The following is a 26,678-nucleotide window of genomic DNA, read 5'->3' on the forward strand; positions in this document are numbered from 1 at the left end:
CCAACCGGCGGCCGCGCTCCGCGGGGTGACGGCATCTGCCGGGCAGCGAGGGTCGCCATTGGGCGAGCGGGGGGCGGGGAAGCGGGGTCGCGGGCGGTGGTTGGTCCCACGCATGACGCCGCGCGGGGGCTGCCGCGGGAGAGGCAGCACCGCCCCGGGACCGGGCACTGGGGCGCGGCGGCTGTGAGGGAGAGCGGGGCCGCGCCTAGATGGGTGTGCGCCGAGGGGCGTGTGCGCCGCGGCCCTCCGCGCTCCCGAGGGCTGCTTGACGGAGCTCCGGAGCAACGGGCTCCTCGGGGTGGCCGTGACCGCCGCGCTGGCCTCTGCCTCCCTCCTCTGACGCTCCGCTCACGTCTGCGGGGCTGCGGCAGCAGGCTGGGGGAAGCGACCGTGGGCAGTGGGCGTGGGGGTGATCCGTGGGTATAAGCTCACGTGGGGATCGGGAGTGTCAGCCCCTCATGAGCACAACCTACAACACACGGGCTTGGGTTGGGGTGGCTGGAAAATTGCCTGGTGGTAAAGGGTCTGATTAACGGCTGCTGAGTATGATCCAGCTTGTGCCAAGGTGGCCAAAGCCAACAGGATCCTGGCCTGTATCAGCAGTGATCATGCCCCTGTGCCAAGCACTGGTGGGGTCACACCTTCAATAGTGTGTTCAGTTCCGATTTGCCATGACTAACGTTTTCCAGTTTTCTTGATGAGTTCCTGAGCTGTTTATAAGGTGCACAACCTTAATTTGTAGCCACCATAGGCCCCTTGCTATGATCCTCTCTTGCCATCTTCCTCCATACCTTGCCTGTTACAAAATACTGCTCTTCCGTAGTAACACCTGCTTGGGTAAGACTGCCGGCTGCAGTAATAAACAACAACAAACATTACTTGTTGCAAACAATTTATTAGGTAATAATAAATAAGAAATTAGCAGAAAGGACTATACAGCAGTAAGGCATATTAATAGTATTGTTAAATATGCAACTGACACATTTTAACATATTTCCTCTAGTTTTCTAACAAAGTGCTATGTAGAGAAGTGTATTTCTGATGCCAGCGCCAAGTGACAGCCAGGATGGCTGCATTACAAAGGACCTGTTCTATTATTTACCTTAAATATAACACTCCATGAAGAGTTACTGTTATTTATGCCAATGAGGTTTAAGTAAAAAAGTATAGCTTGCTAAGAAGATTACAAAATTTCTCCTGTTTACTTAACTGCTTACTACTTTTATCTCTTAAACTGCACTTGCTAGTTGTAAGGTGTGAGTAAAGTTACTACACAAGAGTACAGCTTCTAACATTCATTTTTGCTTTTATTTGAAAACTTAGAGGCAAGTGCTAATTTTCATTGTTAAAAAAAAAATTTTTACAAAATATTGCACACTGGTTTAGCATGCAGTTCACATGGAAGAAACAGTCAAGTGCACTTAAAACCCTGAAATACAACCAGAAATTTTGAAGAGTTGTGTTATGGATACTATTTTAATGTACAAAGATATGTTTCAGATTGCATAGGGTCCCAGCTCATTGAGACCCAATCCTGACTCTGCATAGACCAGGCAGGTGCTTACCAACTGTGTCTGACTTCCTTGGAATATAAATCTTCATTCCTGCATCCTGCACTGCTTGTAGCCTCAAGAAACTTAAGTAATTGGCAGGAAAATTAGTTTAACAGAAATAACTTAGTACCTCCTATCTGAGTTTTTGTTACTGCATATGTGCTGCAATCCAGGGTAAGATCTGTTAAACTTTCTTAAGTCCTCTGAGTAAGATCCACTTGTAAATCTGTACCTCCCTCTCCTCCATATACACATTTTATATTGCACAGCAAAAGTAAAAATCAATTATTTAAAAAACAAACCAACCCAAGCATGCTGAACATTTAATATGGCTTCTGAGTGATTTAAAGTTATTTCCCTTTTGACATCCTCATGCAGTATTTTAGAATAAATATGAATATAAAGTATGAGAAAGTTAAGACTAAAACCAAAGCCAGCTGTAACTTTTTTCAGAAATCAAATGAAAAGCAAGTTTATCAAAAGTAGTTGCTCAAAGGTCTAACTGGTCACACTTAGCAACAGTATCTTAAAAAGTGTGTCTACAAAATACTGTAACATATACAGCCTCCTTGATGTTCCACAGAACTACATGAAAGGTAAATAGGTTAACTGAGACTTGCTCAATGGCACTGGTTGTCCCATAGTCCTATGGGAACAAAGGCCTTACTTGATTCATGCTCATCCATCTCAGTCAACCATTTACATTTCATTAGCTTTATTGGTTAAGCTCAAGCCCGACAATAGCTTATATATGAACCACAAAAATATTTATAAAAATAATAGATACATTGTATAGGGTTTTTTTTTTGTAAAAAATAAGCCATGCAGCTTCTGTACAAAGTTAAAAAACTGTACAAACTGACTTCTGTATTGTGTAAAATTCATGTACATGGAAGCCTTCTGTTATGAGGAGACATAAGTTGGTTTTTGCTTAGCCATCAGATGCAGTTTCAGAACTACTGTTCATTTCCATCATTCATTTCTTTCACTTGGCATTAACTGGCCATTTAATTTCATCAACAGTTTCACTACGAGACCTGCCTGTATAAAGGTATAAAATTAAATTCTCTCAGCATTTTGTAACTGTTAAGGATCAAGTGTATGACAAATGCAACTAGATAAAAATAGTAAGTTAGAAGTTGCATCATTTTAGAAATAAGGAAAATAAGCCCTAGATTTTTCTCAGCTATCAGAAAGTGCTTTTCAAAATACTCAATCGCTTCCCCTGTAACCACCTTAATACATAGGAATCAAAAGCAACTACTGTAAAAGTATGCAAGATGCTCAAAGGAGTCACAACACATGTTAACACGGCATATTACCACTCATGCAAACAACGGTAAAACAAGTATTTTCCTTGAGACATCCTCAAACACTATCAAAAGTTGCTGGATTTTATAGGGGGGCAGCATAGTCTTCTTTTATCCTGTACAAGGGTTGTCAGTCTTGAGAGGAGAGGCATGTATATAGTTTAGGAAAAATAATTGAACATGAACAATGAAAAATGACAATGCTTACCTGTTTGGTATGCACAATAAAGCTCATTTTGTTTTCCAGACTGTGGATTTGAAAACATGTATCTCCATCTCCCAACTGCCACATAAAGCAACCATACTTGAGGCTGAGGAGTAAAGCCTATAACGAAATGTAAAAAACTGTCATTCAAAATATTCACCATACTTACAAACAGAACTTTGCTTAGTTCGCTTAGACAGGATTCTGATTCCATATATTCCACAATCCAGTTGTAGCTTATAAAGGAGTAAAGTAGAAAAATACAGGGCTTTCTATTACTAGTGCCTTATGAAAATCTTAAAATCTTGAAAATCTTCAATCAAGTTTTAACAGCTGGATGTGAAATGACTTAGCACAAAGAATATAAGAGAACAGAATTAAGCTTAACAGTTACTACTGGCAGTTCACTTAAGCTGACCTTTGTTTCCATGTTGAGGAGGTGCAGCCCTTTTACATTTACTCCTACGTATACTTTAATCACTTTATGGCTACTTGAACTTGCTTTGGTAAATATCTGTCCCGTGAAAAAAGCTGCTCCATAAGTAGGAATTTCCCAGCAATTCTGCAAGAACATGCGCTGAAGGTGGTGCATCTCTTTACTTACACCTTCGCTGGTGCTGAGATTCTAGAAAGAAAAGAATAGCAGCAATCAAAAAGTCTTCAAACAGGTGTGGTTATTTGAAGAACATCCATTATAGTGGAACTCCCACCAAACGAGTGTTCCCAAAACACTTCCCCAGCAACCATTTTCCTACATTTACACTAAACACCCACAGAAAGGCTGAAATACCAAAAGAGACTGAGTCAGAAAGCAGACACCTGTACGAGCCTCAGAAATCAGAACCACCAGATACCTAACCTCTGCAGGGCCTCAGTTTTGCCTCTCTCAGCAGTATGCCAGACTTATCAGGCATCAGCTGTTGTGCACCCATCTGATACTAAATGCACACCCCAAAATAATGGCCTAAGAACAGAGATCAAGAAAGCAATTATCAGTCTTGCATACTGTCTGATACAAGAAAGAGTAGAAACTACTCTGCTATGTCCTCTGCTACACCATGGTCTTAGGAAGACCAATATGATCCACTCCTTCATCTGTCTTAGAAAGAACAGGAATTATCCACTGGTTTCCGAGAAAAAAAAAAAAAAAAAGGTGCATACACCAAGAGAAAGTTTATGATTCCGTAACCCCATCTCAAAAGAGGGGCAAGGCCTGAAAACATTCCCTGAGTGCCTCTGCAGTGTTCCCTGGCTGCTACCTTTAGCGATGCATGTCAGCCACTACGGTGCTCACTCTGACACACCTCACTTTCCCACAGTTTTTTAATGAATTTTTTCATTAATGTCACCTTCAGGTGCCCCTGCCCCCTGTGGAATCCACAGCCCTCAGTTAGAGGTCATTTGAAGAAGCAACCCACATTTATAAATTTGGCTCACTTAACTGCTCTAGTCAAAGGAGTTTGTGTGAGCATGTGCACATCAGCAGCATTATCAGATCCCTACCATACCAGCTATACTGGCAAATGGACTTTGTGGATCTATTGCTACAAGTCAGAGTAGATTTTTTTACATGTATGCCTGATTTGGCCCCAAACACTGAAGATAAATAGATGACAATCATATTTACTTCTAAAAACCAGATCAACTGTGGCAGTGCAAGACAAAAAGCATTCCAACAACACATCCAAAAATTAAGAACATACACATTTCCAGCTTTATATACTAGTATTTTTGTCCATTAACTGACAACCAAAGAGTCAAAAAAAATCTTTAAGACAGGATTTTCTACTCTGTGATTATTTCTCTCACCTTGTATTCATGAAGTATCCTGTTTGTCCAGTGAGGAGCTTTACTTTTTAGTTTAGTGACTGGTACTATAGATTTAAGATTTTCTTCACTAAGAGAAAAACAAAGCAGAAAAATAAAGTTTTCTTCACTAAATAAAGTAAGGAGAAAGAACAATGTCTGTCAATTTGTATCTTCAAGTCTATCTAGCTAGACAGTCAGCTCCTGCTCTATCTTGCCTCATTAGGTGAAAAGCTACAGCTTCCTAAGATAAAGTGTAATTCTCAATTAATGGAGATCTAGCTTTGTGTTACACACTTTGTGTGTACCACAGACGCAGCAAGGAGAGGAAATGCTGGCAGCAGAACAGGCAGGTCTGGTCTTGATTACAGACTAGTTTGGTGAATTCTAATTGGGGAGCCAAAATTATATATAAACAGCCATTCACACCAGAACATCACATACTAAGAAAAGACAACACCTTACACTCTTCCCTTCACTGCTGTATCAGCACCAGTGGCTTCGTCCAATTAATTTCCATATGAAAGTTGTATATTACACAATGTGAAAGTGGAGCTAATTATATGAAGTGCCTTTTTAAACACAAAAACACAGAAAAAAATACCACTAAAAGGAAGACTTTACTGGTTTGCTTTTATGCACAATTAAAATTGCCTCAGAAAACTAGTGATGCAACCTATTCAGTAATTTTTAAACTGTATTTGGCAATAACTGCATGTTATACCAAGTAAAAAACCCATCAAAGGACAATACATCCAGATCTTTGAGGTCAAGGGTACTTTCATACACACAACAGCCTGGATATATACTTTTTAAATGGCAAGTCTTTTAATAAACATTTATGTTGATTACAAAAAAAATAATTAAAAAAAAAATCAGAATATCTTCATCTGAAGAACAAGTCAAGGTATTTTCCAACATCTTGATTTGAATACAAATGGAAAGCTTGCCCAAATGTCCATAAGGCTTATTATCTGGCCCAAACTACCTTTCCAACTAGTCCTGTCTATAGTGTCACAGATTTCCACTGAGCAGCATCAATGCAGAATCATACTGCTGATTTGCCTCCCTGCAGCTGCTGGGATTAAGCACAGGGTAGTTTCATATTAAACCTGCCTGTGTTTAAATGCACACTCCTTCAGGTGGGCAGTCCCACTTAAACCCAGTTCTCTTCATGCTCAATCTACCAGCTGTGTAACTGCAGGACTCAGCAGCTGAATCTACTGAACACCCCACCTGAAAGTTTTCAGGTTGGTGAGCTCATTCACCTGGCACACTCTGTAATGGTACAGTCTCTACACCTAACAGAAGAGAAAGGAATGAACAAGTGCAGTCAATACAGCCAGCCCTTTCAGAGGCAGCCCACACTTACATCAGAGTAACTGTAGCAGAAAATGCACCCTGATTTACTGATGGTGGAGAGCACAACCAAAAAACAGCAAGCCAAGACAGCTCAGTTGATGCTGTGAATGAGAGGAGATGAGAAGTATAGTAGCATTCCAGAATACCACAGCTGCTGTTAGATGAATGAACTGAGGTGGAGATGGTGGGGAGTGAAGATGCACACATTAAGAGAATTGGAATCCTGATGTGCTCAGATACTGATGTAGAAATGTACATGGGAGGACAAAGCCATACCGCAGAACAGCTCAGCTTCTGTTGTGCTGGCAAGCAGAGAGAAAGGCAGAGAAAAACCACCATCTGGCAGAGCCCTGCTAGTGCTATGTTTCTGACCAATTTAGTGTAGCAGTTGACACACAAATGAGAGAACAGAAACAGTATCTCTGCATGGCCTGTCCTCTTCAAAGAGGGGGGAAAGCCAATCCCAGAAGTTGGTCTAACTGGACATAGTAAGAGTTTTCTTCATCATTGTCCAAACTCTCAGTCCTGTCAAAACCATTCAATCACATGAATACTATTACTCACTTTTTGGCATTACTGTATCTTGGTATAGACTTACAGAATACAGAACCTTCATCCCTCTGCATGGGACTACAATAAGTAAGATTAAGCGTTTTTCAGACCCCATGTCCAGCTTCTGTTAACTACCAGGGTTATGTGGTTACTGTGAACTATTGCTCAGTGATGGAGAAAAATAATAAATATATCATACCTAAAATCTGACAGTTCCATAGTAAACAGTATCTAAAAATACTTAATCTGAAACCATGATTTTAAATTTTAAATATATATACTTACTTTAGAAAGCCCTGTTTATGTTTCTTGCTCTCATAATTTCCATAGACTATTTGTAGAAGCAGACTGGCCAGTGTGATCAGCTTGGCATCAGGTGACGTATAGAAACCTTTCAGTAAATTATATCTGGCTTCATCAAAAAGGATAAGAATAGCCAATGGATCCTCAATCTGTTAAAAAGATTTAAATAATATGATCTATTTGTAAAAGCACATGAGCTTATAAACTATATATATACATAAGCTATAATTACAGTTCCTCACTGATACAGAGACAGAAAACAAAGAACTGAACCTGCCTAAAGTATACATTTTACTAATCATAGAATCATAGAATAGTTAGGGTTGGAAAAGACCTCAAGATCATCTAGTTCCAACCCCCCTGCCATGGGTAGGGACACCTCACACTAAACTGTATCACTCAAGGCTTCATCCAACCTGGCCTTGAACACTGCCAGGGATGGAGCATTCACAACCTTCCCGGGCAACCCATTCTGGTACCTCACCACACTAACAGTAAAGAATTTCTTCCTTATATCCAATCTAAACCTCTGCTGTTTAAGTTTCAACCCATTACCCCTTGTCCTATCACTACAGTCCCTAACGAATAGTCCCTCAGTTTCATGAACTTAATCGAACAACTTCATTGATCTAACACACAAATTAGAGGTGGCTGACATACCATGCCCAATCCAAAGGTGCACAGAAATACTGACGCCTGTGTTTTTTTCTCTCATGAATGTATTTTGAACAATGTGTTTGAGTAATTCCATTGAAATTGACCAATTAAATATCTGAAAAATCACTTCACAGGAAGAAAAAGAAAATTGGGCAGGTTGGTCTTAGCTGTATGATACAAAGAGATACAGACTTATCATAAACAGAACAGTTGGGAAGGTGAGAGAGAGAGTGGGAAGGCAAGATGGTGGGAAGAACCTGAAGACTCTGTTACAGAAATGAAAGGTCAGGTTTAAATAAGTTTGGAAATTACTACGGTCATTAAATACATAGCGTGTTGATCACCAGGGTGGTCTAACTCTGACCATGATTTCATGCTACCACTTCCAAGTGCAGACCTTTTTTTCTATTTCCAGTGGGAGTCTCACATCTCTTCTCAGGAAAAGCTGTGAAGTTTCCCTTTGAGGATCCAAGTTTGTCAGTTCAGTGAATATTTCAGGCCAATCTCGAATATGCTGCAAAGGCTTGTGATATGGCTTCAGTTGGAGGCCTGCAAAATAACAAGGGTTTTTTTTTAAAGAAAAAAAAACAGAATAACCCAGCACACACACACACATATACATGATAATTAAATGCTGCTTTAAAACCAGAGCATTTGAAACAGAGAACTCATTAACATTTCACTCTGTATTTTCTAAACTGTTATATATAAAAGGTTTTGAAGATATGGATTTATTGACAAAACTCTCAGTATCAATTCACTAAATGCACTAGTGATGAACCTTTGTTATTTTCAGCTTCTCAAGAGAGAAGGGTTATTTAAAAATTTAATGGAATGCCAAGATGGAACTTAGAACAATAACAAACCACTAGAGACTGTTCTCTCATTTATTGTGGGAGAAACACAAAGTCCAGTAATCTTATTTAGGACAGAAAAATATAGATATAGCTTATCTGATAAACATATTTTCTATTTTGGGGTATATATAAACCATAAACTTCTCAGAGCATGCTTTTTTTAATCTGTAAAACATCTTGATTCTTTAAAGGCTACAGTCATCCAATGTTTCATGTTCTCCTGCATACATGAGAGCTGAGAAATTAATACAGAGCTTTTTTACTACAGTCCTACCAGATACATACATTCAGTTACACTCATTCACTTACCCTGCCTGTCCTTGTGATTATTACGTGCCTGTTTTCTAGTAATGAGAAACTAGAAGGTTGTATCTGCCTCATCCTTACTGCTCTGGCTTTTACATTGTGACATTTCAAATTACACAAAAACCTTCAAATGACATATTATGGTGCAACATCTTTTCACTGAGAATAATCAGTTCACTCAATTCATCCACCTTACATTCAAACACAGAAAAAAAATTTGTCTGTCCTACAAAGAAGAAAACTATGGTCTTTACAGTGGTACACAAACTGCAAGAAATACATTTCATAATGAAACTTGTCCATTAGTTGTTTGAAGCCATAAATCAAAAGCCAGCTCATTTTCAAACTTATGCTAAATATCTAAGGAATTACTTGGGATAACACAAATAATGTACCCCCTTAACTGCAAAGGTAATACTTCAATAATTTGAGTAAAACATGACATCCTATTTAGAAAAGGCACAAGCAGCAAGACTTAAAACGCTCAAACACTTCCTTTTCTTCCAGATATTAACAGCGAAGTTTAAGTAGAGGCTACAGTAGTCATGTGACATCCAGGGAGAAAAAGATTCAAAAAGCATGAAGAAAATATTTCCTGCAATATTTACAGATTAAAAAAGCAAAGTAAAAATGAACAATGCCACTGAAGGGGAAGTTTTACAACAGTAAATAAAATTTTAAATGCAAGGTTTCTGTATTAATGGTACTGTCACAGCATTCTACCAGACCTGAATTGTGCTTTGTAAATGCACTATAACGTGTCCCACAGTTATGCTGCTGCAGTATTGTTTATCACATTTTCGGACAAAAACCAAATCAAAATCATTGACTCTTTTGTGGTTTATTATTTGCTATGTATCTCAAACTACAACTATCACCTACTTTTTATTTAAATCAGAAATACAAAAAAAAAAACCAAAAAAAAAAAACCATCAAACGTAGTAATGATGATTTGCATGAGAATTCCCTCCCACCAACTATAAGGATGCTGGGGAGGGACTTTTCGTTAGGGACTGTAGTGATAGGACAGTTTAAAACTTAAACAGGGGAAGTTAAATTGGATATAAAAAAGAAGTTCTTTACTGTTAGGGTGGTGAGGTACTGGAATGGGTTGCCCAAGGAAGATGTGAATGCTGCATCCCCAGCAGTGTTCAAGGCCAGGTTGGACAGACCCTTGGGTGACACGGTTTAGTGTGAGGTGTTCCCATCCATGGCAGGGCAGTTGGAACTAGATAATCTTAAGGTCCTTTCCAGCCCAACTATTCTATGTTTCTATGATTCTGTATCTGAAAACTTGTTTACCAAAAATCATCTTAGTGCAAAACACATGAAAATTCATATGATTAAAGGACCTAATGAAAAAAAACAACAACAACAAAAAAAAAACCACAACCAAAAAAACCCCAGAAGCCATCAGGAGAATTGGCTACCCTGGATTTGGAAAAGACTGAGGTTCTTACTGACTTCTTTGCCTCAGTCTTCACTGGCAAATGCTCTGACCACACCATCCAAGTCTTGGAAGGCAGATGCAGGGACTGTGAGAATCAATACCTCAGGCCCACTGTAAGAGAGGATCTGGTTCGAGACCATCTTAAAAACCTGAATGTGCACAGGTCCATGGGACCTGATGAAATCCATCCATGGGTCCTGAAGGAGCTGGCGAATGAAGTTGCAAAGCCACTGGCCATCATATTTGAAAAATCATGGCAGTCAGGTGAAGTTCCTGATGACTGGAAAAAGGGAAATATAACCCCCATTTTCAAGAAGGAGAAAATGAATGACCCAGGGAACTACAGACCAGTCAGTCTCACCTTTGTGCCTGGCAAAATCTGGGAGAAGATTCTCCTGGAAGGCATACTAAGGCACATGAAAAATAAGGAAGAAGTTCTTTACTGTAAGAGTGGTGAGGCACTGGAATGGGTTGCCCAGGAAGTTGTGAATGCTCCATCCCCAGCACTGTTCAAGGCCAGGTTGGACAGAATTCTGGGTGGCATGAATTTAGCATGAAGTGTCCCTGCCCATGGCAGGGGAGTTGGAACTTAATGACTTTAAGATCCTTTCCAACCCTAACAAACCAACCAGTAATCATCTTTAATCTTCTGGTTTCAAACAGATTAAATGTTGGTAAAAACAACTATATGCATCCAATTTCAGAAACTCTGGGAAGAAGAATACCAATAAAATAAGGGTAAGTTAGCAGTAAGGAGTATGACAGAAAAAGTGAATGGCAATGTGCTTGGGACAGCAAAACAAAAAGGCAGCCTGGACCCACCTCATCTCCCCAAATGAAATACATTCTCGATCCCATAGTGATGTGGGGTGAGACCTATTAGGGGTACCCAAAATGGTGGCTAAAATGAAGCAGCTTTCTATAGCTCTGAAAGCACAGTTGGGAGACACCAGGCTGTAAAGGCTGGAAGTTGATCTGCTGGAGGAAAGCTTACGAAGATGGAATAGAAAAATTGGTTTCACTGACTATGTAAAAGACACAAAGAATGAGACATACGTGTATTAAGGGTCTAGATACATATTAACTCCTAAAGGATGGCTTTTAAAAGCAGAAAGAAAGAGGTTACTAGCGAAGAGTCAAAGAACATGCTCCCAATTTTCCTTAGAAAATACTATTTTTTCTAAAGGTAAGAAGTAAAAAACCCTATGATAAACTCTCAGGTACAAGGATATTCCTTGTTACTTACTGAGGTTTTCAGAACAGATCCAGATAGTGAAGTATTGCTGAGTTTCTTGAGACAAACGCATTCCCTCCATTATCTGCTGTACAGTAGTATTGTTTCCATGTTTCAACTCAACGGAACGGTAGGATCCATCCATACGATAAATACGTGCCTTTTCATACTACATAAAAATTAAAACATATGAAACAACTTGTTAAAATCCTTTCTGTTGGTACTTCTGGAGAAAAAAGCAATTTTACCATACTGCTGAGAAAAAGAACACAGCACAACTCCTGCATATTTACTATTTATCAAAACTGCTTGTTTCATGTCCTACACACAAGTCCTTATACTGTGCTTTTTACCACAAGTCCAAGAAAGACCTTATTGATATTTTGAGCACTTAATTTCTGTTGAACTTAAAGGCAAGCAGGCAAGTTTCCTGAGAAATTTGGGCTCAACTGCCTATGCATAGCCTGAAATGTCCACTTCACTATTATTGACAAGTTATGAATTCTTCCTTTTCATTAGACTATAATAAAAGACTTCTTAAAGGGAAACATCTCCCTTTATACAGACCCCAGTACAATAATAATACACTCTCAATGAAGATCTTTTGCAGTTCTGTAACAGAACTCCAATAGCTTTCACTGAATTGCGTGTGGGCTCAGAGTATGCCTCCTGAAAGATGTACTTAAACATAAATCATGTCCTGAAACATATACACACAATTCATAAATCTATGAAACTTCTTGTTTTCATGTCTCTAACAGGTTAATGTTTCAGCTGCTTGAATCAGAAAGTTGCAGGAATCTCTTATTTCCCTTCTTCAAATCTACTCAGTCATCAAGAACTGATTCCTAAAAAATTTCTGGAAAGATTAATGCCTTGGAAAATGACAGCTTATTGAAAATGAGGCTGGATGGAAAACATCAGTCTGTTTTTGCTGCAGTAGTCACTGTGACTTCTGTTTAAATGGGGGTTTTTAACATTTTAATTCAATAGTAATAAGTGACAACACAGTATCACCTATTATGCTGTGAAATCTACTTAAAATATGTGTATTAGTCTTTTAGAGTCATTAGACACGCATCTGCCATTTTAACAACTACATAAGAAGATCCCTAAAATACAGGATGTCAATTCTTTCATTAACTGTTTCGGAAGACTCATTTATACACAGTGAAATTCAGATAATTTAAAAACATTTTGAAAAATTGACAGCGTTACTGCCACCTACCTACAGAGATACGAATTACATCTGAAGTCAAAAAAACAACAAAACAAGAGGTTTTATCTCATTTGGCTAATTTTAAATCCACTTCAGGATGAAAGGAATCACATCGTAAATTTTGTTTACTATCCTGGCTAGATCTTCACTGACTGCCCAGGAAGCTTACACCAACTATGATTCTATGTAAAGCTTATTCTGCAGAAGCCTACATTTAGCCAGCTCCTGTTTAACAATTTGTAAGATGACAATGCAAAGAAAGCTGATGGTTCTATGATCATAAGTTGACATAAAATCGGCAGCTGATGTGATGCTCCTACAAATAAAATATCATGTTTAAAATCTAAAATGCATTTCTTGAGCAATAAGCATAGACAGAAACATTTAAAGACACAAAATGATTTACACTAACAATTTCAGTACACTGCACACTTCCATTAACAGCTATACATGAGCCTCTCTCTTCTACAAGTTTAGATGTCAATAAAATACAAACTTTAAACAATTTAGAAAATAAGCTCATACAGGCTTATTTATGGCTTCCTTCAGCAGTTTTGCAGCTTCTTCCCACTCATTTTGTTTGTTCTCTTCACAGACATTCAGTGGAGATCTTCCTTGCTGATCTGTAATGTGCTATCAACATAAACAGAAACACCAACAATAGTTTTCACTGGAGATAGGTAAACACATACACATTTTTTGAGATAATTAAAATCCTTGAGCTTAGGGCTCAAACACTGAACTGACAGAAAATGGGAAAAGTAGCAGTAATGAAAAATAGTTAACCATTAATTTGTAATCTCTCAACAGTATCAGTGTGCTTACACACTGTGATCTGGACAAAATATTTCACATACACAGCAGCTGTTGCTGTTACTTCAATACACAAACAGAACTTACTCTGTCAATTTCTGGATGATTTAGTAGAATTTGTACTATTTCAGCATGCCCACCTCCAGCAGCAAAATGAAGAGGAGAACTGAGCTGGCCATTCAAAAGATTGGGATTGCACTTCCCTTTCTCCAACAGCATTCGAGTGGCTTCAACTTTTCCATACCTGAAGACAGGTTTAAATCAGAACAGCACAGCAAACATAAGATCTTTTTTTCAGATAGTCCTACATATGGAAAGTGTATTTCCATGCTCAAAAGTTTTCAGCTTTGAAATGACACCAAAGACAATGGAACATTAGTGAGTTTGTAGAAATTAGTATCAGTTCTGCACTTCTTTGGTAACCATTGGTCTAGTAACCATTCATTGGATTCATTACAGGCAAACCAAACCTTGCTTTAAACTAGCTAAATCTGGGTAGTTGCAGCAATTAAGTAATAGCAAAACAGAGCTCAGCCTTGCCTGAAAAGAATCCCAAAACATTATTATATGAGAATCACAGTAAAGCTTCTGATTGTCATGCAGATGGATCCCAAGAACTCTTAAGCCTCACACTGGTAAATGTTGCATATGCTATCTATGCAAACTTTCTGACAAACACTAAAAATCAAGTAAGTTGGGTTGTGTTTTTTTTTATGTCCAAGTTTGATTTTCATGTTATTCGTATCATCAGACTCTACAATAAAGGCAAAGACTAACTTGAATAAAGATAAAACAAAAGCTTTTTTACAACTAAGGAAAGCTCTTGAGCACTTTGATTAAATCATCACAGAGTTATAGTCAGACAAGTTGACCTCTGTAGACCACCTAGTCCAAGTTCCCACTCAAAACTCGACCGTCACCAAAACATGCTGCACTGTAAAACTGCTCACAGACTTTAACCAACAAAGACTGTAAAAGTTACCACACTGAACTAGACCTACTGTCTGCCACAAGAATTAGAACAAGTGCTTCAGGACAGATACAGAAGGCAACAAGTGTTTGATAATACAGTCTCCACACCTGGTCTCTGAAACCATTCAGATTGCAACTACCTCAAAACCTGAAGCAATATTTGTCTTCAGAAAGTTGACACTAACATAAATTAGAGTCAAAGCATAAAAAGTCTAGAGAGGTTTCGGTTTCTCATTTTTGAGTCTGTATAATAAATTACAGAAACAACACTAAAGAATTATGACAGCAAGAATATATTCGATTGGCAAAACTATATTCATCTGACTCACCAGCATGCATAATGGATAGGTGCCCAGTGGTCACTATCTAACTGATTAACAGAAAACTTTTTATCCAGAAGGTGGCTTAGTAAATCAGAGTCACCTTCACAAGCACTGCGGTGGAGAGGGAAATCATCTACCCACTGGTGTTCCCTATGAATTAAAAGAGTAAACATCAGGAAAATACAGTTCAGAAATATTTCAATAGTTGAGAACATTAACTTTTTTAAAATTACTAATATAGCACTAACTGCAGATCTACATGAATAAAAATGAAGCTAATGCAGTTAAACTGTGCCAGTATTCATACAACTAGTATTTTTGTCATGCAGTAGTCAAGCCACAGTTGTATTCATTATGCTAAGAAATGCTTCTCTAACATTTATAATTTAAACCTTTCTTGATCTGTCCTTTAATTGTTGTTTCAGTACATAGAGACTTCAAAACCAAAATGTTTTTAAATATATATTTATACAGTATAATCCCACAGTAACAGGAATCTCATTCTGATCAAGTCTACCAAGTCCTACTGTCATAAACAAAACAAAATTATCCATTAATGAAAAAGGAATGTAACATAATACTTGTCCTCCGTGACACTGCTCATGCTACGTTGCCACTTTTCTCTTTTAGGAATCTGAATCTTTGAATAGTCTGGGGCTCCAAGACCAAAGTATGGATTTATTACCACTTTGTCAACCTGCAAAGACATAATTTAAACACAACTGAAAAAATATCTTCCATAGATTTGACTGAACAACCCCCATCCAGGCTGGGTATTCTCTTCAAACCAAATTTCAATAGTAACATTTCATAATTAAAGAGAATTATGTTCAAATGTAAGGATTTGAAAACCATTTAGCAGTCAGTGTGCAATAAAGAATTCTGATTATATTAAACATAAAGCACACATTTGTATCAAGTAAATGAACTGTAAAACTGAAATGTATGTTTCATGAATATAAAATGAAAATATAACTCTCACCCTATTAGTATACTGAAGGTCAGAGCCAAACAAAGGATTATAGATACACATATCTGCTTTCTCCAGTGCCAGCATTTTACTCTTTATTTCCAGGGCAGTATAACCCATGTGCAATGAGCTCTCTGTTTGACCAGGTTCTATAGCATAGGCAGGGTTTATTACATTCGTTTTGATTCTCTCAAGAGGAGATGGTCTGAATAACGCTGGGATGGAGTGAGACTGGGTGTGCCGCTCATCCAACCACCTGCAGGAGAGAATGGGCAAGTAATTAATTGTCGGGTAGAAAAGGACTTTTTTGGTCATGCCTGTTCATTAATCTGTTTAATTAAGGGCTGAACTTATGATAATCGCATATTTCACTAACAGCAATTATTATTATAACAGGTACAGCCGAATTTATAGGACTAAATTAAACCTCGAATGTGATTTTTTTTTAACCGAATGTAGCTAAGCAAACATATTCGCTCAAACACATTTCCTGCAGACTCTCAAAGAAAATAAAATTATAAGCTAAGGCAGGAGTATAACACTGGTTATAGTCAAAACACTTAACCAAACTAACATGTCACCATTTTGCTTACTTTAAGTTTATCGGTATTACTACCCTCAACATACAAATTTTGAAATATGAAGCAGTTTTTTAAAGGATGAGTTGAAGTTTCAAGATCTGTGCTTCTAATTCACGTGTTTTGTTAGGGAGAGACAGGAAAAGGCAAAAAATCAGAAGGTCTTTCACACTTGCCTTTTCACAAAGCTGTGTGAAGGTTATTCTCTTTTAAGTATACCCCTACTGACAGTACAGAAAGGCTTTAGAGCCCCCTTACTCTGAGCTAGTGTGGTCAGCATGGCATACCTGCTGCATTTTTCCTGCCATGTATGCAATATAACACAAGGCTCAGGACAAGTTATTCATCTCAGCCTTTGGATAAATGTATTTTCACCAAATTGCTAAATTATTTTACTTAAAAAGTGCCCAGTTCAACATTACACTAAGGATCAGGTTTGTATTTAGGTTTTTACACATTTTTACAGGCTTGAGTACAGAGCATGTACTCTGCTAGAACACAGTAAATTCCATTTAGTGATTTAGCCTGGAAACACAGAAGTACATGCCTTGGAAAGATAGATTCACTGACAGACCACTCTGTCCCAGAACCACACGTAAGCACAGCAGAGCATGGCCTGTAGTTCAATGCATGTGCTTAAGCCTGGATTTTTAAGTCCCAGATCCAAGCCATCATGTGCTGCAAGATCTGTATTCCCTTCACTTACATTCCTGCTGGGAAGGAGGACTGTAAAATTGTGGTCATTGCACTATCAACATCCTCTTGTCCCTCTGAAGTATTTTCAGGCATTTTCTCTACACAGTTGGTAAATAGGTTAGTTATGGCAATTTGAATCTTTGGGAAGTGTGTTTCAAACTACACACGTAGAGAATAATCAAAATAAAAGATTTTCTATTATATTTCCAAGGCTTCTCTCACAACTGTAAGGCTCATAACACATTTTAAGCAGAGCTTAGAGTCTGGAGGCATTTGGTAAGCAGCAAACAAATATAATTGGCACGATGGTGTACATGGAAATACCACAACTCTACTATTAAACTGTAAAAATCTTACAGTTTTAGGTAGTAGCCTCTAACTTAGAATTTTTCATTAGTCTGGAGTTTCAGCTAACTTCATTAATGCAAATAAGTTCTTACATAACTATGTCTGGTATTTCTTTGTTAAGGGTACCTAAGAAAGACTAAAAGCTGCTTGCACATTCCATTTTCAAACTACTATAAACCTGACTAAACAACTAATCACCTTGCTGAAAGTTAATTCCCTACTGCAAATACATTTGTATGTGTGGGAAAAATACACTCCCTTTCTATAAGGAGGTTTAATTTAAATGCAAATCTTAATGTATACAATTAACAGGATATTTTTAATACACTCTGACAAATACTCCTAAAGATGACAATTATGCCATTCACAGAAGATTAAACATTATTATTTTATATGGTTTTACAAAACATTCACTGTAAGCAGGAGCCTCCAAAAAAGACACTTGATTTAGATATGCACACCACCCGAGTTGGCAAAAAAGATTTTCTGAAAGATTTTGAGATTTGATGTCAAGGTTTCAGCTTCTGATTAACATGAAGAAAATAACATGGTATCACAATGACTTCCTTCTTAATCACAACAATGCTATAAAAACTGTGTGCTACATCTACAAATTATCTTAACTTCTATTTTAATGTATGTTTATGGATGGCATTTCTTACTTATCCAAGGCAATTAACATTTTTGCAGTAAGCGTAGCAAAATGGGTGCTGGATTCACTGCAGACTCTCATGATGTCTTGTAAACAATAGAACACAGGGCATCCAGGGCTATAAGCATATTTCGTATTATCTAAAAAGGAAACATTCTTAAGACACATCAAAGAGAAGAAAAATCATATTTTTCCCTTCTGCAACTTTGTAGTTACACATTCCCAGCTAACTGAGAGCATATTCTAACTTTAGACTAACTTGATTTTTTCCAAATGGCAACTGATGGAAATTACATACAATCTTTGGGTAACAATTCACAACTCAGCAGGGTAGCCTTAAAAACTGTCAAGTGTTCAGTTACTTTTCCATCAGTGTGATCAGATTCATCTGAGGAATTAATATTAAAATATATACTGTTGTCAGAAAAAAAGAGGACTCTGGACTAGAAGAGGTATTTATATATTGGCAGTTACACAATGGTATTTATTTGATAGCTTTTATCCTTAACGCCTATCATTAATGCAAAAATGAAGAAGTTTCCCCAAAATCACACAGGCGTTTTCTTGAGGCTTTTTTTTTTTCCTGACAAGCAATTTACTTTGCTTTCTACAGATTTACTATTCCCTATTCAAACCTGTTTACAGACTTCAATAAGCATTCTTCTCCAAGTAAGAACTGTGAACTGCATAGGATGTCTTTCTCACACTTGCATTCAATAAATTCTATGCATGTTTTGAAACATAATTAGCTGAACAAACACAGCTTAAAACAGAAGTGTGCTACCATTACAGAAACGAAGGCAATACACTAAAAACAAAGGCTTTTTTCCTTAATTTTAAGCAACTTTTACAAGTTTTCAAGCATACAGAGAGGTTTCCACCTAAATGCAACTTTTAACATTTAAAATACAGAAAACATTATCTATCATATTCATAAAAAATCTTAATAAACTTTGAACTAAACTTCTGCTAAAATGAATGCAACTTCAGAAATTATGCTCAATATTACCTTTCACAACAGTTGGAACAATGTAAAGCGATGCCTCTTGGCCTGCCTTCTCTCCATCAAGAGGAAACTTCTTCATTAACACTACACGCTTTCCTAGCACAGTATTAAAAAAAAAATACCAAATCATTGATTAACCAACAAAACAGTGTAGATTGGCTCTCTGAAAGCTCACCAGACCCAATCTTCCTAATTTCTAAGAAGAAAAAAATATTGCAAGATATAAACTAAAACAAGCTAAGAAAATCTAAGTACCTATGAAAAAGTAAATAACACATACATACCCATTAACATGAAAAATCACATGACTGCACCCCTTCTTTCATAGCAACTTTTCTATACCCCTGATTTTTTGCAGCTTTCATTCCCCAAACCACCTATCTTGAAGTTAAACAAGGCTCCTTCTGAAACGGGAAAGCACAGCTGCGTCTCTATTGTGTGTTAGGGTGAATGCTTTTTTCATATAGGGGTATGACAGTATCTTCCATGTTATCCTCCCTTTCACCCTTACAGAATTCAGCATTTTGTTTGTTTTCCTGACGTTAACTACATTTTTTAGCAGAGGCCACACTACACTGTGCATATTAATGCTTGGGCCCTCTGCGCAAGTCTATTTAAAACTCTCTAAACTGTGTAAGAAACAGGTTTTGCTTTTACATGGTATTCCTCAATGTGTATTAAGGCTGTTATTTCATGTTTGCTGCTCAACTAGCTTTGTTAGGTCCATCCAGCTCCAGTCACTGCCACCCACAACATTTATGCAGTGAGCTGTTCCTTTTCTAAACTGTTAGCACTGCACTGTCTTGTCCGTGCTGACAACCTTCCCAGTATAACCTTGCTTACAAAGCAGAGATGAGGTACACACACAAAAAAGCACTTTAGTTAGTATAGTTTATACCCATCTGGAAATGAAATGTGCTAGGTAAAACAATTTTTGTCAGCACAAGCATGAGGTTCATTGCCAGAACAGCTATGTGAAACCAGTGAAAAAGAAGACGTACTAATCAAATTGTATCTGTAATACAGTTATGTAAGAAATATTTTCATGTAAATACTGTCTACTGAATAATGCTGGCTTTAGAACAGACTTTTGAGGTGATCAGTTCACTAGTTCATATTTAGGATAAAATTAAGGATTAAAAGCTACTACAATCTGTTTTACCAAAGTTCAGCTGTAAATCTCAAATTGAGGTGAAGAAGTAGTGAAGACAAGCAAAGTTTCACTTTCAAAAGCATTATAGAGCTGGAAGGTAAAGGGAAACAAAGGTTTTAGCCTCATAGTTGGATTTTTTTCCCATGAACCTCAAAACATACTTTATTTTTAAAAAAAACAATTTCACGCTTTTGCATAATCTTTCCACACCCATTTAACTTTAAGAATATTTTTACAGAGCTATCAACAACAGATGAGATTAAAATGTTTTTACCTTTAATACCCTGATTGGCTGGTGAAATTGGCTTGGTGGCTTCTAACACATAATCCAAGATGCTCTGGGTTATCTCAGTGCCTCCCTGCAGTTTAGTTTCCAGCAAAACTTTCTTTCTTTTTTTCTTCTGGCCTTCAATGGGAACTTCAAGCAACAAAATCTTTCAAACAATAATGAAATCAAAAGAGTTTAAGTACAACTGAATCAAGCACAGAGGTTTGTTTTGTTTGTTGTTTGTTTTTTTTTGGGGGGGGGGGAGGGGAAGAAGGGGAGAAGAATTATTGTACCACTATAAAAGCAGTAACAAAATTCAGGAAGTACTGAATGTGGAGGAGCAGGATGGTGAAGTCAGAATGACCTCCTTAACATAAGGTTAAAGACAAAAAGACAAGGCTGCATCCTTGTGCTGAGCAGCCCACAGGGCAAAAGGCCCTGAAAAGAAATGAAACACAAAGATATTACAAGACTGCAAAGTGTTCAAATACCATAAAGATGGGGCAACACATAGTAGGTATATGACATAGATAGACATTACTTAGGTATTCTTATTGTCAAATTTAATTTTCTGCTACAATATATTTACTGTAATTCATTATTTTTAAAAGTTAATAAATTAAAAAATATAGTTTTACTTCATAGGATTTAGCTCGATATTCCCGAGAATTCAGGCTAGCAGTATTTTTTGGACGAATCACAGCAACATACGCATCTCCAATGCTTTCTGGGTTTCCCATCTCTCCTTCTTTTACCACTGGAAAGAATGAATAAACAGGAAGGGCTAGTTGATAAAAATTAAAAGAAAGATAAGCCAACAGCGCACTGAACTTCAGGATGCAGTACTCCTGCCCACCAATTCTTTCCATTATTTATTTATTTTGCTCTAGCTGGGGAAATACCAGTGGTTGCTATAATTCTGCTTCCTTTTAATGAAAGGGGGAAATCCTACATCATACAGATTTAATACAAATAATCCTGTTCTCTAACACACTTCTAAAATAAAAATAATTGTTGGGGTTTTTTTTCCAGTTTGTAACTATTTTCCCCAATTTGCAAACCAGACAAAAGGCCAAAGAAATTTAGCGCTCTTAAAAATAGATGAAATTTAAAAAAGAAAACCATTCTAAAGTGACAAGCACTATAATTTATAAAAGTGCTGTAACAAAGTACTTCATTTCTGAGTTCCACGGGGACTTCAAGAAAGTACATGATTTTCCAATCCCTTCCTGGAAGTAGAACACAATCTCTACAGCCCTAGTAACTAAGCTGACAAAAAAATACGCTGCAATATGGATTCATTTACTTTGTTTTACTTCAGTGGGACTGCAAACTGGTGCATAATTCATTCAGACACAGAGTTTTTGAAATAATACATCTTCCGTTTTTGCAAAAAAGGGCAGAGCTTTTTAGCTTTAAGGTAAAAGTTCGCTTACCTTTCCGTTTAACACAAAGTGACAATTCCTACAATTATAAAACTTTATGAAAATGGAAAAGGGAAAACCTCGTACAGCTAAATCACCTATCAAATTTGAGAATAACGGTCATATCTGGCCATTAACACCTTCCAGGTAATCACTGTCCTCATCTGCAAATGAACCTCCTTTCATTCCACATCATCAAACAAGCACATGCTTTCTGCAGGTTAATCCCTCCACAAAGATATTTAATGTTACTGTTTCTAGCTTCTTCACCTCTTCCAGGAGAGACAGGTCTTCAGATTCCCATGCCCCTAGTCCATCCAGTATTTTTGCTGGGATCAGACTACCTGAAAACAGAGGAGAAAAAAAACAATAAAAAACAAAACAAAACAAAAAAACCCCACAAGAACCCAACATAAATAACAGCATGCACATTTTCCCTTTCAGTTTAGATAAATGCATTAGCTAGACGACTTATGTAAAGAGTAATATCCTAATAGAAACATCTATTGATTTACATTACAGTAGCATCTAGAAACATAAAATCAGCTGTGTCCCGAGTTGTGAGAGATCATACTTCGGGATATTAAAAGTTTTGAAAGGAAGAAGAAACAACCATCCCTTAGAGACAGCTAGGAAAGGCATGCTTCCTCGGTTTCCTTAGGATATACAGGTTTGGGTCACAGGCTTGTGTGGAGAAAAACTGCACAAGCAGGGCGGTAGGTTACTATGGGGCAGGTGAATAAGCAGCGTGTGAACTTCCTCTGCTAGTGCCATGCCCTAAACCCAGAGTGGGGTGAGGATGTCTGGGAAAGGCAGCCCAGATAACTGCGATCTAACTCCAGAAAACAAAAACAGAGTGAAGAGGGATGGACTTGCAAGGATGTGGCAATAAAGATGCCCAGCTTCAGAAGGCACCAAACCCAGATGCCAAAAAGGCGTCCCCGTCCCAACGGGCTCAAGTCTGGAGAACATGCCTCAGCCACCGCTGACCCTCCCCGCCTTCCACACCGCCGCCGCTGGCCCCCTCAGCACCCGGAGACACGGGACCACACCACCCCGCAAGGAAGACCTCCCGGCCCCGCAGCGCGCAGGCCCCACCACCAGGGAGGGGACCGGCCTCCCCCGGAGAAGCAGAGCGGCCGGGAAGCGACCCCGCACCGCCGGTATCTGCGGCAGCGGCCACCCCACCGCTTCGCGCCTCACGGCCAAGAAACGCCCCCTGAACTTTCCTGGTCGCGCCCTGGAGCCAGCCGCGCACCGGGACCTCTGGGGCGGTCCTCACACCACAGCCCCACGGGTGGGACGGGCTGCCGCGTCCGCGGGGCCGCCCCTCTGGGGTGAAGGGCAGCGCCCCGGCCCTCCCGCCCGCTGTCTCCAACTCTTTCTTGCCTTTCTCCGTGATGCCGGCCGTCATCTCCCCCGCCGCATCCTCTCGCCTCACACGGCGCCCAGGCCCCGCGCCCGAGACGCGTCCCGTCTCGTCCTGCTCCGCCCCATTCCCGCCCCGCTCCCTCCCCCGGCTCGGCGGATCCGCTTCCCGTCAGAGCCCCGCGGCCCTCGACTGCCGATGAGTTTCCGGGTCGGCGGCCTGAACTTGTGCTGCTGCCGCCGCCAGTTGTTGACCGCGGGCGGATAAAGAGAGAGAGAGAGAGAAAGGCTAGGCTGTGTGTCGGGAGCATGGGGCTATGCTAGCGGGCGGGGAGGCGCTAAAGTGAGGCGGCTGCCCGGCTCGGGGAGTGCCGCCTGCAGCTGTCAGCGCCGCCACGCCGCCAGGAGCCGCCGCTGAACAAAGGGGTAGTGAGACGGTGGCAACTGCAGCGCTCTGCCTGCGCGGAGCGAGCCTCGCCGCCGGGCGGGCGGGCACTCCTCACCGCTGCAGCCGCTGAGTGACTGCCCGGCTGCCCGCGGACTGGAGACCCGGCGGAGCGGGCACTCCAGAGGGCGCCGCATCCGGAGCGGAGCGAGGGGGAGAGAAGCGGCCGTTGAGCAAATGGAGGCGCTGAGTGGCGGGCGCGGAGGCGCCGGGAAGGGCCGGGGAGAGCCCCTGTGAGGAGCCGGTGAGTGCCCCGCGGCGCTGGCCGCGATCCCGGTGCCGCCTGTGGAGGTTCGGGTGGGGTCCGCGGGCCTGCGAGCGAGCGAGACGAGGCGAGTCCGGCAGCGGGCACAGCCGGGAGACTTCGCACATCTGGGCGGTGGCAGCCCGTCGCATCGCGGGTGTGGTTGGCCGGGGGCATTTGGGTTCCGTCTGCAGACGAGGGGAGCGGAGCGGAGGAGGTGAGAGCAAAGGGTAACTCCGGCGTGCGGAGGTAAACAGCAGGTTACCGAGGCTGGCCGTCCGCAGGCACGGCGGCGATACTGGTGTGGGGACGCGCCCCGGTGGTATGGGGGGCTGTGGGGAAGCGTAATGGCGGGAGGTGGTGGGCCTTGGGCTGGGTGGTTTATGGGGGGAGAGGCCGCCTCTGGCCCAGGTTCCCCCAGGTGTCGTGCCCTGCGGTGACGGGGGTCTCTGCCCGAAACCGTCTGGGTTGGGGGCTCCCTCGGCTGGGACAGTGGGGAAGTTCGGAGCTGCCCGATGGCCTGGCTTCGTCCAGCTCCCGCTGTTGAGCCCATGCTCGCCTTGTTCGTAGCTTGGAAATCCTGCCTTGAAGGCAAAAGGGAAGAACTGCGAGTTGCCAGAGCGGCAGCATGAGCTGCTGGGCGAGCTGTGGCAGCGTAACCGTCCTTCAGGCTGGGTAACGCCGTCCTGAGCGGTCTGTCGTGAATGAAATTGAACGCTCACGGTCTCGAAGAAGAAACTGAGTCTTGGTACTGTGACGGTTTTATGTAAGTAGCAGTACCACTCTCCTAGGCAGGTCTAAACACATACTGGAAATTGAGCGACTTTGGAAAAGGAAACACAACCTTGATAATTCACGACTGCTCAGCCTTTTATTTACGGTTTTCAGATAGTGTGTACAGCAAACGTGGAGTCACGAAAACATGCTCTGTAGAGTGAGGCACGGATACCACAGCTTAAATTGTTTACATGCACCCTTTTATCGTTGATTGTGCTTTCATTGTTGATCATTGTTGATTGTGCTTTCTTCCTTCAGTGCTCTTCTGTGCTTACCAGCTCCAGAAATGGAGTTTTAGCTGTAGACATAACATCAGTAGGTGTGCTGTAAATAAGCACTTCCCCTAAAGAGAGAGACCACTTTTGAAAGAATTATTAGCTGTAGAGGTTAGCAGTGAAAAGAGACTGTGTCTTCCTTTCACGTATGAGTGTTTCATCCTTACTTTCATCTCTTTCATTTTCAGTATGAAGTGTGGTGGTTTAATTGCTCTTTAATCTCGCTTAGGTATATGAGAAAAATACTCTTCCTTGAAGAAAAAAAGAAAAAAGGCTTTGGTCATTTGAGCATTTCTCAGCTTCTGAGAATATGTGGCATATTTAGTTGGGGTGTCTACACAGAAGTGAAATGGTAGAATTTGTAGCATTTTTTCGCCCCTCTCTCTCCTGGACATGGAAAGAATAAATGCTGTCCTTACAAATAAGAGGTCAAATTACAGAAGAGACTTCTGGAAACTTTAATTCCAAGACCTTCTGTGGTCCTGCCCTCAAGCAATTCCATCTGTAACAAATCTGAGTTTAGTCCTTAAAAGAATAAAATATTTCAGTAATACAATATATTATTCCTGGATACAGATACTAGAAATCTGCTAAAAAGTTAAACAATGTTGGTGGTGCCCTGTCTGTATATATATATATATATATATATATATATATACACACATATGTGCATCTGCAAAATATTATGAATGAAAATTAATTGGAAAAAAGAATAAAAAAGAGCACTGGCACTGTCATATCAGTAGGCAAAAGACAATTTAAGCAAGAAAGCTTTGTGCAGTCCCTCCAATTTTTACTTGTGCCATGCACATTTATATAGGACTAGGTAGTACATATCTAAGTACATGACTGTTTATTGTAAAAACATGGACTTTCCTACACATATAGTCTATATAAGTTTACTTGTATCTGTTTATATATGTTCCTATCAGGTATACAAACTCCAGAAAATTAAAGGAAATTAAGCATATAAATTTAAAAGGGAATGACTTCTCCAGCTGTCAGCTTTGGTTTGGTGGAACAACTACAAAAAAAAAAAACAAACAGAACATGGGGTTAGAACATGTCACTTTGTTCGCTGTATAAGATCTTGTTAACACTACTGCTGATTTAATCTGTCCTGAGCAGTTTCTCACCTGCTGCTCTGTGGCACCTCTGCTGTGATTGATTAACACTACATAGCTTTTTGTTTCAGTAAGAGGGTTTTGTTTATTAGCTGTTAACTGATTTGGCTAGCAGGGTTTGTGGTGATTTTTTTTGTGGGATTGGGGTTTTTTAGGCGTTTTGTTGGTTTTTTTCAGTCTTTTTTGTTTTCTGAATGTGTGGCTTTGCGTTGGGGTTTCCTGTGTGTCTTTGGGGTTTTTTAATTATTATTTATTTTAGCTTTACTGTTTAGATATCATGTAGTTACCAGTTACTTGACTAGTTAATTAACTTCACTTTGGAATCTGAAAACTTGAAGTTGCTCTTTACAGTTGTAACTGTTGAAGTTTTTCAGCTATGGTAAGGTGACTCGTGCCAGTAAGAAAGAAAATTGAAAAGCTGGTTTTTA

At 39.8% G+C, this 26,678-nt stretch overlaps 2 protein-coding genes across 4 annotated transcripts in view; one reads left to right on the forward strand and one right to left on the reverse strand.

Annotated features, from left to right (window-relative positions):
• Nucleotides 1-875: 875 nt before the first annotated feature.
• KRIT1 (KRIT1 ankyrin repeat containing) lies at nucleotides 876-23,497 on the reverse strand. 2 transcript variants are annotated; one of them, XM_005152934.3, is made up of 18 exons: nucleotides 23,407-23,497; nucleotides 22,288-22,361; nucleotides 21,232-21,350; nucleotides 20,600-20,759; nucleotides 19,176-19,268; nucleotides 18,177-18,306; nucleotides 15,905-16,148; nucleotides 15,504-15,619; nucleotides 14,929-15,072; nucleotides 13,715-13,871; nucleotides 13,340-13,447; nucleotides 11,608-11,764; nucleotides 8,146-8,297; nucleotides 7,074-7,240; nucleotides 4,878-4,965; nucleotides 3,487-3,693; nucleotides 3,072-3,188; nucleotides 876-2,594 (listed from the first exon to the last, which is right to left on the reverse strand). In XM_005152934.3, exons 3-18 carry the CDS (start codon nucleotides 21,331-21,333, stop codon nucleotides 2,526-2,528), a joined length of 2,211 nt encoding a protein of 736 aa, XP_005152991.1. In that variant the 5' UTR covers nucleotides 21,334-21,350; nucleotides 22,288-22,361; nucleotides 23,407-23,497; the 3' UTR covers nucleotides 876-2,525. The 2 variants fall into 2 exon arrangements, with proteins under 2 accessions (XP_005152991.1, XP_030908330.1); XM_031052470.2 differs by lacking the exon at nucleotides 23,407-23,497 and adding an exon at nucleotides 23,185-23,386.
• Nucleotides 23,498-23,561: 64 nt separating this feature from the next.
• ANKIB1 (ankyrin repeat and IBR domain containing 1) overlaps nucleotides 23,562-26,678 on the forward strand; it is a 94,635-nt gene continuing 91,518 nt past the window's right edge. Inside the window, exon 1 of one of the 2 annotated variants that reach the window (XM_031052373.2) lies at nucleotides 23,562-24,074. The gene's annotated coding sequence lies outside the window, so the exon portion shown is untranslated. The remainder of the gene's footprint in view (nucleotides 24,075-26,678) is intronic. The other variant, XM_031052372.2, reaches the window with a different exon arrangement.

This window comes from Melopsittacus undulatus, chromosome 1 (assembly GCF_012275295.1).
Source record: "Melopsittacus undulatus isolate bMelUnd1 chromosome 1, bMelUnd1.mat.Z, whole genome shotgun sequence".
NCBI lineage: Eukaryota > Metazoa > Chordata > Aves > Psittaciformes > Psittaculidae > Melopsittacus > Melopsittacus undulatus.

Coding starts and splice junctions, on each gene's coding strand:
- KRIT1 (XM_005152934.3), bottom strand. CDS start 21,333: ATGGGAAACCCAGAAAGCATTGGAGATGCGTATGTTGCTGTGATTCGT. Junction 16,149..18,176: donor ATGTTAATTGCCTTGGATAA/GTAAGAAATGCC, acceptor TCTCTCCTGCAG/GTGGTTGGATGAGCGGCACA. Junction 15,073..15,503: donor AGCAGTGTCACGGAGGACAA/GTATTATGTTAC, acceptor TTTAATTCATAG/GGAACACCAGTGGGTAGATG.